The sequence below is a fragment of the Ictalurus furcatus genome, chromosome 13, assembly GCF_023375685.1.
Source record: "Ictalurus furcatus strain D&B chromosome 13, Billie_1.0, whole genome shotgun sequence".
NCBI classification, from domain to species: Eukaryota; Metazoa; Chordata; class Actinopteri; order Siluriformes; family Ictaluridae; genus Ictalurus; species Ictalurus furcatus.
Genome location: NC_071267.1, coordinates 3,992,483 through 4,006,450, shown reverse-complemented (window position 1 = coordinate 4,006,450; position 13,968 = coordinate 3,992,483). Strand labels below are relative to the sequence as shown.

General features: G+C 38.3%; 1 protein-coding gene and 1 long non-coding RNA gene across 2 annotated transcripts; both read right to left on the bottom strand.

Annotated features, from left to right (window-relative positions):
- Window positions 1-432: 432 nt before the first annotated feature.
- Window positions 433-12,637, bottom strand: LOC128616756 (NLR family CARD domain-containing protein 3). The gene is made up of 6 exons (XM_053639551.1): window positions 12,366-12,637; window positions 10,313-12,077; window positions 7,278-7,451; window positions 2,043-2,216; window positions 1,639-1,815; window positions 433-1,505 (listed from the first exon to the last, which is right to left on the bottom strand). Exons 1-6 carry the CDS (start codon window positions 12,400-12,402, stop codon window positions 1,469-1,471), a joined length of 2,364 nt encoding a protein of 787 aa, XP_053495526.1. The 5' UTR covers window positions 12,403-12,637; the 3' UTR covers window positions 433-1,468.
- Window positions 12,638-12,805: 168 nt separating this feature from the next.
- On the bottom strand, window positions 12,806-13,968 carry LOC128616771 (uncharacterized). Its single transcript, XR_008387485.1, has 3 exons — window positions 13,848-13,968; window positions 13,271-13,387; window positions 12,806-12,861 (listed from the first exon to the last, which is right to left on the bottom strand). It is a non-coding gene; the product is annotated as an uncharacterized LOC128616771 (long non-coding RNA).

Here is a 13,968-nt window from a genome sequence, read left to right as displayed (position 1 = left end):
CTGATCAGAAGTCCGGTGATTGAGAAAGAGGCAGAGTGTGTGTGTGTGTGTGTGTGTTCTGGGAAGTGTAGTCCATGGTGGCCATGTCTGCAGGCCATGAAGCATGTTGGAAGATCTATGATGTTCTTGTGGTGAATCCATAGTTGTAAAAAGTCATTGCACATTTCCTTGTGAAGATTTGAACACCAAATAGGAATGAGAGTCTGTAGTTTTGTAATGGATTGTGGTGTAAGTAGACAACTGACTTGTTGCATCACTAGAGGGAGGCAGAGAGCACTGTCTTAATCATAATCAGTGGCCATCAGCCCCACCTGTCTTCAGTCAACCTTGCCATACATGCAGTCCTCTTCAAAAGTATTGGAATTCTTTTGTTTTTGCTATACACTGAAGACATTTGGGTTTGAGTTCAAAAGATGAAGATGAGACAATAGATCAACATTGAAGCTTTAATTTCCTGATATATACATCTAGATGTGTTAAACAATTTAGAACATTTTGAGGTGACCAAAAATATTAGAACAGATAGTCTTCAAGGAAATCAAAGTAAATAAAACTATTTGTTTGCATATCCCTTCCTTGCAATAAATAATCAAGCGGCGATCCACTGACATCACCAAATTGTTACACTCTTCTTTTGTGATGCTTTTCCAGGCTTTTATCAAAGCTTCTTTCAGATGTTGTTTGGTTTTTGGCCAAACATCAACTCATATGGGTAGTGTTAAGTCGACTGGTGCATCAAAAAGGAGCTGTGGAAGCAATTGTTACCAGGCTACTAATTTCAGCTGCAAATCCACTGGCCACCCCAATAGCACCATTATGCCCATTACCTTTATTCAAGGTCCCAGCTGAAAGAATTGACATGGACCTCATCAGGCCATTAGAGAGATGCACACGAGCGTATTGATTTGTGTTATTTCTGGTGTTATTTCATGTAACACTATGTACAGGACCAGTGCCTCCATGCATGCTGAACACACACTGTTGCATTGGGTTGACCAAGACAGTGTGTTCATGACACAGCAAAGGTTGGCAGGTTGCAAGGGAAATTTTCCACTGTATTTTCACATCTACTCTTTGGCACAAGCCTCATGAATGTGAAACACTGTAAAGCACTTTGGAACCACTAAGGTTAAAAAAGCACTATATAATTGCACACCATTTACCATTAACATGCCTGCTCCTGCCTCGTGCTTTGGGATCAGTCAGCTGTACATTTCCAGACGTCTACTTAAGCCTCGTCAGTCTCCATCCCTGGGGCAGATCGTTGCCGTTACTTTGTACAGCAGATATTTCGTTACATGTGTTGATTTCTCCTGTGTATGACCTTCTGCCTGTTCTTGACTTTGTATCTGCTCTGTCCCTTTAAGTTTAATGATTTAGCTCCCAAACTGCTGGAAATGTGGGACGGGTTCTAACGCTTCACCAAAACTGCTTTATCCTGGAGAAGAGGTTTGAGGTGAGACTCCTGTCATTCGCCGGTCCTGGTCAATTTTTTATTCTTAATGCTGAAAGACAGAAGAGCATCAGTGTAAACACACAACATCAGCATAAACACCAACACACACACACACACACACACACACACACATTATTCATTATGATTCAGTAGAGTAAAGAGACAGTAAGTCAGTAACTCACTGTAGTGTCTCCAGTTTACAGTGTGGATCCTCCAGTAGATCAGAGAGCAGCTTCACTCCTGATTTTATTGGATTATTCCAGTTCAGATCCAGTTCTCTCAGGTGTGATGAGGAGTTTGACCTCAGTGCTGAAGCCAGAGCAGCACAACCTTCATCTGTAATACTGCAGTTATACATGCTGCAAGAAAGAAAACCTTCTCACACTTAACACACTCAGTTTTAGCTCTGAAAACATCAACTACACAAAATCTTTATATACAGAACATTTACTCTCCATCTCACACACACAACAATGACAATATATCACATCACTACAATTACAATCACCACAGATGGAAACTGGATGTAGCTGTGTTTATTAAAACTCTGCTCTGTGTGTGTGTGTGTGTGTGTGTGTGTGTGTACCTCAGTATCTCCAGTGTACAGTGTGGATTCTCCAGTCCAGCAGAGAGCAGCTTCACTCCTGAATCCTGCAGTTTATTGTGACTCAGGTGCAGTTCTCTCAGTCTGGAGGAGTTTGAGCTGAGAACTGAGGACAGAACTCTACAGCTTTCCTCTGTCAGATTACACCAACACAGCCTGGAAGAGAAATGATGAAGTGTTAGATTTATTTATCTGATTGTGAAATGAGGTGTTTCCATCAGGTGGGAAATAAAGTGTTTACCTGAATACAAGGTTCTAATGTCAGGATAAAAATATAAAATGAACAGCCTGTGTATAAACAATAAACTAGTATTGGCATGTTATTAAAGTAAATGTGTGTGTAATGTACACTGATCTACACGCTGTAGAAATAAATGTACTTTGTTCTGATGTGAGAAGTGATGTAGATATTTCAGCATTAACACAAAGCTGAGTTTCACAGAGACGCTAAAACTGTTGGAGTTCATTGTTCTTTGGAGCTTAATCTAACTTTCACACACATACAAATCACATAACACACACACACACACACACACACACACACACACACACACACACAGAAAAACAAAGCTCAACAGCAGAAACAATGCTAATCCACACCATATAAAATACACACTTTAATGTTTTACTCATATAAAACACTGGGCCTCATTTATCACACTGGATACGAATTAATTTCTTCATAAACAGTGTGTAGGAGCATTTACACAAGAACTCTTTAATGTGCAAATTAAAATGTAATGTTATGGAACATTTACAGGATGTTGAGAGAAAAGGTTGATGAGGTGTTGGATCAGAGTTAAATGGGCGTGGCCACTCAGCACAAGAGCTAGCTCTTTATGTAGTTCATGAGTTACACAAGTGTATAACCATGTTACACAGGTGGATAACCATGTTTTATCCATGTTACACACAAATATACCCATGTTATAACTGTTACACACGTGTATAACCATGTTACACACCCACACGTGTATAACCATGTTATAACCATGTTACACACATAGATAACCATGTTAAACACTTGTGTATTACCATGTTATACACGTTACCCACACACACGTTTATTACCATGTTATAACCATGTTACACACGTTTATAACCATGTTGCACACGTTTATAACCATGTTGCACACGTTTATAACCATGTAACATCCTTTTTACAAACATTTTAATAACCATGTTAAAGCCACATTACACACACATAATCATGCTATTACCACATTACACATGTATAACCAAGTTAAAACTATGTTACACACGTGTATAATCATGTTATAACCATGTTACACACGTATAACCATGTTATAACCATGTTACACACGCGTTTAGAAGCATGTCATAACCATGTTACATACGCGTTTAGAAGCATGTCATAACCATATTACCCACACGTGTATTACCACGAATAACCAAATTGATTAGTTTTAAAAACATCTCGTTTGAATATATTTTGATACATTGAACAAAAAATTATATAATATTATTTAAACATTTTTTAAACTTTCCTACCAACCACCTGCAATTACAACACTGACCACTAGGGGGTCCACGGAAACACTGCACTACACGGTAGCGTACACAGTACATAGTATAGTATAGTACAGTACAGGAGTACATCATTTGGGACACAACTTTAGTATTTACTCTCCGAAGCGTGTTTTCGGAACAGAAGTAACATAATGAGTAAATGTACCGTGCACACACCAACTAATCGCTCATGAGATTCCTTGAAAATGATTTTCATAATCGATTATGATTGATTTTATCGATTAGTTGTTGCAGCTCTATTTAAAACACAAAAACAGAATTTATTTAATAAAAAATCATAAATGGCAACAAAGCTTATAGGGAGGACAGACACTATCCACTCATCTCTGATCACCTGCTAGCAGAATAATGACTGGAAAGATGGAAAAGGAGATTACATTAGAACCGTAACTACTATTAGTATATATGAGTATGTTATGCTTGTTTTTGTGTTACAACCTGCAGTAATTGTGGGAGGATTAATTATATTGGAGTTGGGGTACTCGAGTCAAATTATGAAGAGAATTCGGACTTGTCACACACTCAATTAAATTTGTACTCAGACTTAGAGAGTGAGTAACAAGAGCGAGAGAGTGACAGAACATTTCCTGACTGGTCTCTCTTTCTGCTAGCTAGACCTATCAGTTTTCTCTGTGGGCAGGCTTTAAAGTCGACCACTCTCTCTCTCTCTCTCTCTCTCTCTCTCTCTCTCTCTCTCTCTCTCTCTCTCTCTTTCTTCAGGTCATTAATCAGTTCAGTATCACTGTAGCGTCATGGCAGAGTGTCAAAAAAAAAAGAAAACACGCCCTTCACCCCAGACTACACTAAAATGTACCCCTGCTTCATAGGGGTCAAAAAATAACAACAGTTTTCAACAGCGACTCTTTGATTGCCCATGGTGGGTTAGATGATTGTAAAAGACATGTTGAGGTGAGTTTAACAGGTGTGATTTGTTCATTAGCATAGCTAACGTTATTTAAACTAGCTAGCTAGCTGCTAAGGAGCTAATCTGTTGGTGTCCTACATGATGAGGACAAACTCCCTGTAGACTTGCTTAAAGTTGTAATAGAATAAAAATACACCTAAATGAGTTGAATAGAATATAATAGTACATATTATTTTAATGTCACATTTAGCATTTAGACTGCCAACCTATAATTAAAAATGAGTGTATGTCTGTGTGTGTGTGTGTGTATATATATATATATATATATATATATATATATATATATATATATATATATATATATATATATATATATATATATATATGGGTGAGATGGGGCTGCAGGGGTGGTGGAGCTACCTCCATGAAATGAGTTCTTGCACGGTGGGATGTCAGCATAAAATTAATTAGTATTTCTTACTTGAATACTACGGATAGACCTACCTAAGAAAACATATCGTTATCATGAAACGTATCGTGTAGTCATATCGCCCGCCCCTAAATGTTAACATTTCGTAATTCCAGTCTTGAATTTCACGTAAAATGTGAAAAGTACTTCTTAATGTAGTAAATCCCATAAACCCTGCTGATGTTTTTTTATTATTTTAGAAATTAAAATGAAAAAAGTTACAAGAACAGAGCTGTGTTCAGAAATGAGTTTGTTGTGATTAATAGACAGATTAAAAATAGTAATAAAGCATGAAGCTTGTTATGATGACATGCTGCTAAATGTAACTCTACTCTGTACACACACTCTCTCTCTCTCAGACTATATAACTGTGGGGGAGACGCATCATATCACTGAAATGTAACTCGAACTGGAAGACACAATATTGTGTGACACAAAAACAAAACAGCTTCATTTGTATTTTCATACACTTGTAATCTAATAAAAGTTCTACAAATACCTCTATATCCATTTTTTTATTGAAATCATTTTTTGATAGGAAACTAGTTGAGGTGCTGATGACATTTAATAAAAATATTAAATTGCAACGGCAAGATGTAATAGTGGTATTTTAATTACAGTTATGTTGCCATTGGTTTGTGAAGGTTAAAATACTAATTTAACAGCTCAGTGTTGAGTTTACAATTGCAATTTCAAATCTTTTATCAATGTAATTACTTTCTGGACTCAGCCAGAATCGACTCGGACTTGGCCATTAAAGACTCGGACTTAAGTCTAACCCGACCCCTTTTAGACTCAGACTTGGACTCAGACTTGATTGATTAAGGACTTGGTCTCGATTCGGATTCGACAAAGGTGGACTCGGACCCAACACTACTAAATATATTTAAAAAGCAGCTTCAACACATTTATTTACCTTGGCTTTCAATTAGGCCTCTTCATTTTAGGCTTAAAACTGATTTATTTTTTTTATTTCATAATGATCTAATTAAAAATATATTTTCTGTTTGATTACTTAATTATTTCTTAAGGAGTTATTAGGTTTTAATATTGTATTTTTATCTTTAATGTTTGTTGCAATATTTTTGTTTTAAAGGGGACCTATTATGCAAAATTCACTTTGAAATGGTGTTTGAACATAAATGTGTGTCGGCAGAATGTGTACACAACCACCCTACGATGGTAAAAATCCACCCACTCCTTTTATTTATATTCTCAATAAATCATAAACAGAGTCTCAAAATGAGTCGTTTTTGTTTTCACCCTAACGTGACGTCATGTTCGAACAAGCCCCGCCCAGGGACTCTGCTCTATTAGCATAGCTCCTCCCCTGAGTGAGCTGCACACAATCGGCCATGTTCTCCACTCTGGAGCAGCTACAGTGATGAGAAGAATGTCTCAGCTTCGTAAGCTTTGTAAGTGTTCTGTTGTTGGCTGTAAGAATGAACATGAGAGTCTTCATGTACTCTCGGCATCAGAGGCACTGAAGACGCAGTGAAGTTTTATTTTTTGAAGGAAATGTGCCCCAAAAATACCTAAAATCATTTCACACCAGACTGCTTTGTGAACGAGGGTCAATACAAAGCAGGATTTGATAAAAACTTGATTCTCAAGCATGGATCAGTACCCACTGTTCGTGATCCAGCTTCATATCCAGAAGACGGAAATATCGCACTTTATATTTTGGGAATGTTTGCTAATCGATTTTCTTAATGAGCTTGTTAGCAGATTCCATGGCTAATGCGGCTAAAGTGCCAGAGTTATGTCGTCATTTTTATTTTTAACCCCCGAAAACACACCTTCATTATGCACAATACAGTAAGGTGATTGTCTTTTTGAAAACTGTGTAGGTTTTCTGTGAATCATTTTACACCAGGCTGTTTTGTGAATAAGGTTGTTAGCAGATTCCACAGCTAATGTAGTATCGGAAGCAGGAGCTGGTATCTTCCGGAAAGGGGGCGGGGCGCAGCAGCTCATTTGCATTTAAAGAGACACACACCAAAACAGCCTGTTTTTGCTTCCACCTAAAAAGGGGCATTTACAGCAGGGTATAAGATCTGTGGGGTATTTCGGGCTGAAAGTTCACAGACACATTCTGGGGACACCTGAGAATTACATTACATCTTGTAAAAAGGCTTAAAATAGGTCTCCTTTAATATTATATTCATCATTTTATTTTATTTTCCATTGTGAAGCACTTTGAGCTACATTTTATGTATGAAATGTGCTATATAAATAAAGATATTATTATTATTATTATTATTATTATTATTATTATTATTACTGTTCTTGGTGGGTGTGTGTGTGTGTGTGCCTGTGTGGGTGTGAGCACCTCAGTATCTCCAGTGTACAGTGTGGATTCTCCAGTCCAGCACAGAGCAGCTTCACTCCTGAATCCTGCAGTTTATTGTGACTCAGGTGCAGTTCTCTCAGTCTGGAGGAGTTTGAGCTGAGAACTGAGGACAGAACTCTACAGCTTTCCTCTGTCAGATTACACATCCACAGGCTGGAAGAGAAATGATGAAGTGTTAGATTTATTTATCTGATTGTGAAATGAGGTGTTTCCATCAGGTGGGAAATAAAGTGTTTACCTGAATACAAGGTTCTAATGTCAGGATAAAAATATAAAATGAACAGCCTGTGTATAAACAATAAACTAGTATTGGCATGTTATTAAAGTAAATGTGTGTGTAATGTACACTGATCTACACACTGTAGAAATAAATGTACTTTGTTCTGATGTGAGAAGTGATGTAGATATTTCAGCATTAACACAAAGCTGAGTTTCACAGAGACGCTAAAACTGTTGGAGTTCATTGTTCTTTGGAGCTTAATCTAACTTTCACACACATACAAATCACATAACACACACACACACACACACACACACAGAAAAACAAAGCTCAACAGCAGAAACAATGCTAATCCACACCATATAAAATACACACTTCAATGTTTTACTCATATAAAACACTGGGCCTCATTTATCACACTGGATACGAATTAATTTCTTCATAAACAGTGTGTAGGAGCATTTACACAAGAACTCAATGTGCACATTAAAATGTAATGTTATGGAACATTTACAGGATGTTGAGAGAAAAGGTTGATGAGGTGTTGGATCAGAGTTAAATGGGCGTGGCCACTCAGCACAAGAGCTAGCTCTTTATGTATGTGCATAGCTGCTTTATCTGCTCTTTATTCTGACCCTCAACCTGTGAGGTGGGGAGGTGGGAGGTAGCCGGTGAAGTCACCTCCTTGAAATGAGTTTTGGCATGGTTACGTTGACATCTGGGGAACCAACTGTTGTCAAAGCCAAGAAACCTGGAACTGTGGAGAGCCTGCAGTCAAAAAGGGAAAGCGCCAGAGCCCGTGCTAAAACGAGAATAAATCTGGGCGTGGCTTTTGAGAGGTGGCGAAAACTCAGAGATCTGAAGGGACTGAAGACAGAGATGCTTTTTTCCTGTCAAACAGGTCAGACATTTCAGTAGCTCAATAGGTAGCTAGCTAACTTGATTCAGCTGTTTGTTTGTTTTGCTATGGTCAGTGTGGTAAACTGCACTTATTTTCTGCTAGCTATGAGAGAGAGCAACTCTCCTCTACTTCAAGAAAACCGTATCCACCTCCACCTCCGCTGTCGAGTATTGGAGCTAATATACAACACACGAATACCTCAGTGTTGCCAAGTCTCACAAGACAAATAAGCAACTGCAGCTTCAAAAACAAGCCCAATATTATTATATCCTGTTACAGGCTCAATGTAAACAGACTCAATAAATGAGCCTACAACATATTAAACTGAAACCACTCGCAGTTTAAAACTAGGGCTGTAACTAATGATTATTTTCACAATCGATTAGTTGGCCGAGATAGATCGTATGCGGGCAAACTTTCAGTGCCATTTTTTCTTTTATTTAATATAAAATCCACAAACCGAGTGTTAAAAAAAAACCTAAAATTTTACACAACTGTTTGTCATATAAGACTGAAAAGAAACCAATACACACAGACACACACCAAAATATATATTATTCATCTAAATAAAATTTTATTTATTATTAATGTTAAATATGAATAAAATAAAGTAACATATATAGAAATGACTGTTTAATATATAGCCTATAATTGTTGTGGAGTGAGGGGGTTCCTTGTGGATTGTTCGAAATATGCCCTCCATCCGATTAATCAGAAAAATATTCGGCCAAATATTCGACACAAACACAGCCATAATCCAGCTAAAGTTTACCATGTAACAGAAATGTGAGTGTGCTTCTCTTACAGATAGAAATCAGAGGACAGGACACCACATCAGTACTATTATTATTATTATTATTATTATTATTATTATTATTATACAAAAATGCTTTATTATAATAAGGCATTTATTCAAAAAGAAAACCATGTGTTTTCAGTCCTTTAAGGTTATAAATGATCATAATAATAATAATAATAATAATAATAATAATAATAATAATAAATTATTATCAGTTACAATGGTCCTTAAAGGACTGAAAACAGAAGGTTTTTGTTTGAACAAATGCTTTATTATAATTGAAACTTGAAACCATTTTTTAATGAAAGTACATGTTAAAAGGTCTCCAACTAAAAAATAAATTAAATAAATAAGAAATCTCCCATTTGAACAAAAAGGAGCAGGACGTGCTGTGGCTTTGTTTGGAAATATTTCGTTGGTGAAACAGAATAGAAACAGACAATAAAATGTAAGACAGGTAATATTAACTTATTCTTTCTGTTAGCATAGCATAAATAAAAATAACATCAGATGTGTGAGCTTTAAAATGTCTAAAATTTAATATGTACTGTACTGTAGTTGCACAGCCACACTGCTCCTGTACCTTTACCTCTCTTTCACACACACACACACACACACACACACACACACACACACAATGTCACATGTTGTATTCATACTGTTCCCATGGTGACAGTGTTATGTTTTTCTTGTTCTCAATTGTGAAGTTCTGTTCAATGTCTCTTTCAAGTAAAAGGAGAAAAGAAAAAGTGCCTTTCACTGGTGTTTACCAGTGATCAAATGACAATCACAAAATCACAAAATGATCAAAAAGCAGTCATGAATACATGCAGTTATTTTGTAGAGATCATTTTCATCAGTTTTAGAGAAAAGGTAATAAATGGTGATGTAAGGTTTTGTCCATATGGCCCAGATCTCAGTGCAGACGTAACGTGTTAGTGTAAAAAGTGAAACAATCTTCTGTAACAGTACCAGAGGTTTGTTTAAAGATGATTAGAGTAACTATTAACAAGCATTAATCCAAACAGTGCAGTTCAGTGTTACATTAAAATAACAAACCATGCAGTAATACATTTATAAATAAAAATACTCACTCAGCTTTTCTGGAGGCTTTGACCACTGGCAGCAGGTTCAGAAGACCTTCCTCTGATCGGTCATATTTACTCAAATCAAACTCATCCAGCTCCTGATCTGAGTTCAGTAACACAAACACCAGAGCTGACCACTGAGCAGGAGAGAGTATGGTTCCCCTGAGACGACGGTCACCTTCTCTGTTCAGGTAAGTCTGTACTTCTTGCACTAGAGAATGATCATTCAGTTCATTCAGACAGTGGAACAGATTGATGGATTTCTCTGGAGATGGATTCTCCCTGATCTTCTCCTTGATGTACCTGACTGTTTCGTGTTTGCTGTGAGAGCTGCTTCCTGTCTGTGGCATTAAGCCTCGTAAGAGAGCCTGATTGGACTCCAGTGAGAGACCCAGAAGGAAGCGGAGGAACAGGTCCAGGTGTCCATTCTCACTCTGTAAGGCCTTGTCCACTGCACTCCTGAGGAAATCAGACATGGTTGACTTTCTGAAAAGATCAGACAGATCAGTGGTTTGTTGTTCTGTTACATTTCTGCTGATGAAGGAGAGAAATGCGTATAAAGCAGCCAGAAATTCCTGAACACTCAGATGTACAAAGCTAAACACCTTCCCCAAGTGAAGCCCAAACTCCTCTCTGAAGATTTGGGTACACACTCCTGAGTACACTGCCACTTCTCCAACATCAATGCCACACTCTCTCAGGTCTTCCTCATAGAAGATCAGGTTTCCTTTCTCCAGCTGTTGGAAAGCCAGTTTCCCCAGTGCCAGGATACTCTCTCTGGTCTGCTGAGGATCAGGGTCACATTTCTGATGGTACTTTTGGTCCTTGTGTTTGATCTGAAAGATCAGGAAGTGTGTGAACATTTGAGTCAGAGTCTTGGGGACCTCTCCACTCTCTGCTTCACCCAACATTCTCTCTAGAACAGTGGCTGAGATCCAGCAGAAGACTGGGATGTGGCACATGATGTAGAGGCTTCTTGAAGACTTCATGCGTGTGATGATTTTATTGGCCAGGCTCTGATCACTGATCCTCTTCCTGAAGTACTCCTCTTTCTGAGGATCACTGAAGCCTCGTACCTCTGTTACCTGGTCTACACACTCAGGAGGGATCTGATTGGCTGCTCCTGGTCGAGAGGTTATCCAGAGGAGAGCAGAGGGAAGCAGATTCCCCTTGATGAGGTTTGTCAGCAGCACATCCACCGAGGCTGACTCTGTCACATCACACAATCTCTCATTCTTCTGGAAATTTAGAGGAAGTCGACACTCATCCAGACCATCAAAGATCAACACCACTGTGTAGGAGTCTAGTAATTCTAGTTTTCTCATTTCTGGGAAAAAGTGATGAAGAAGCTCCATCAGACTGAGATTTCTCTGCTTCATCAGATTCAGCTCTCTAAAAGGAAGTGGAAACATGAAGGTGACGTCCTGATTTGCTTTTCCTTCAGCCCAGTCCAGAATGAACTTCTGCACAGAGACTGTTTTTCCAATTCCAGCAACTCCTTTAGTCAGAAGACTTCTGATGGACTTGTCTTTAAAGAGCTCGTTACATTTGATGGGTGTCTCCTGTGTTGCTGGTCTCCTGGACGCTGTCTCAATCTGTCTCACCTCATGTTCATTATTGACATATCCACTCCAACCCTCTGTGATGTAGAGATCTGTATAGATCTCATTCAGAAGTGCTGAGCTTCCATGCTGTGAGATTCCTTCATTAATTCTTATAAATTTCTCTCTCAGGTTGGATTTCAGCTCTGTCTGATACACAGAGGCGAGTTCTATTAAATAAAGTAATAACATGTTTTAATGCAAAATCACTGAGCACAGTATAAAATGTAAAATTCTTTCAAATGCTGTTGTTCATTCCTGATTCATGGACTAAATATTATTGAAGGAACAGGACCACTTTACAGAGTAATCACAAACTGGACCACGAACAGAACAGAAAAGCACCAGATGTACATGATACTAAACTCAAACTTCAAACTAAAGGTGTTCATATCTAAAACTATTTCCTCTCTCTAAAGTGAACCTGATGGAATAAAGCCATGACTCAGAGCTCTTACTGTTGTGCAGTGTGTTAGCGAGATCTGTGTGGTTCATGTTCTTCAGGACACGCAGTGTGATCTTCAGCGCTCCCTCTCTGACACTGTGCAGATCCTCCTCATCCTCCACCTCCCTCTCAGGGCATGTTGGGTAATCTGGACTCAGGAGCTTCCTAAACCTCTTCAGCTCATTCTTTATCAGAGTGATGACTTTGTGTTCCAGCTCCTGGTTAGAAACACACAGGAACACATCTAAATATTATAATGTTACACACTGAGAGATGCTTTTATTTTATGAAAAGAAGAAAGGTCTCTTTATATTACCACAGTTACAACTGAAATTCTGTCTGATTACCCATAATGCTGCTGCACATGGATAAACCTGTGAACTGTCATTATCTTAAATAATAAACCTGCAACCTACTCACACACAAGTTACACACATTAAAAAGACACACACACCTTGAATATGGAGTCCAGCTGATTTCTGCTGATGTTTGATTTCTTCTTTTGTGGTCTGTGAACAAATAAAACACATGATGTAATATAGACTATATGTATTTATAGCTGCACAACACACTAATACATACAGAGACAGATATTTAACACTATCCTCTTAACACAATACACTGATTTCAGGGTTTCCTCACTGACACTAACATGTTTATGAATAAAATAGTGATCTAGTCATTAATGTCCCAGGTGTAAATGTTGTTGTGTAGCACCACAGACCCTCCAGCTCAGGGACTGCAGACTGAACTGAACTCTTAAAGCAGTTTTCCTCACTGCCAGTCCGAGAGCTGCAGCACTGCACACTTCAGTGTTTTACTGCTTCAACACCTGATAAAGCTCATGAAGGGCTTCATAATGAGACCAGTGAGTTTGATCAGGTGGAACACTGCTGTAAAACACTTCACTGTACTGACCTCACATCAGGAGAACTGGCTCCGTCTCTGAAGTTATTTGGATGCCCCATTGACTGGTCACTCTTCATGGACACACAGCTGGGTTCTGGTGAGTCTGATCTCTTTCCCTCCATCATTCTGTAATTAGAACAGAAATATCAGCAATAATTAATACTCTGCTGTATCAGCACTGTTACACAATGTGTTCATCATTAAACACCAATAATTCCATCTTTTTAATTCAGCTACAGTCTGCACACTTACTCGAACAGGATGCACGCCCCATACCTCAGGAATTACACTGATGTCAGGAGTCCCAATCACAGATAACTGACTCAGCTGGGTCTTAAAGCCTGTAGAGTTCACTGACTCAAAGCTACGCTGCTCTTCTCCTCCATATTACACAGTCCTTTTTACTATTCTCTCAGTGAATGATTTCTCTAAACTGTTCTTAGATCAGATCAGTGATATATTCACTGCTATTAAACACCTTAAACCAAAGTTTAGTTCCTCTGTTAACTAGTGAGTGTTTAGAGATACAGATCTGTTCCCATGAGACGGTGTGTATTTATTGCTGGTGAATGTAAAAGTAACTCACCTCTCGTCTTTCTTTAAGTCCTGTTCTCCAGACACACTCATGTTGGAGTTCATGTCTCCTTCTCCAGATTACAGCAGGACACACGTTTACTTCACTCCAACATCAGTGTGTTAAATCAAAC

What these genes read in the sequence shown, in the direction of transcription:
- LOC128616756 (XM_053639551.1), bottom strand. Translation starts at nt 12,402, where the DNA reads ATGAACCACACAGATCTCGCTAACACACTGCACAACA. An exon ending in AAAGCCTCCAGAAAAGCTGA is followed by an intron (nt 7,452 to 10,312) that starts GTGAGTATTTTT and finishes TTTCTCTTCCAG; the next exon opens with CCTGTGGATGTGTAATCTGA. An exon ending in TGTACACTGGAGATACTGAG is followed by an intron (nt 1,816 to 2,042) that starts GTACACACACAC and finishes TCTTTCTTGCAG; the next exon opens with CATGTATAACTGCAGTATTA.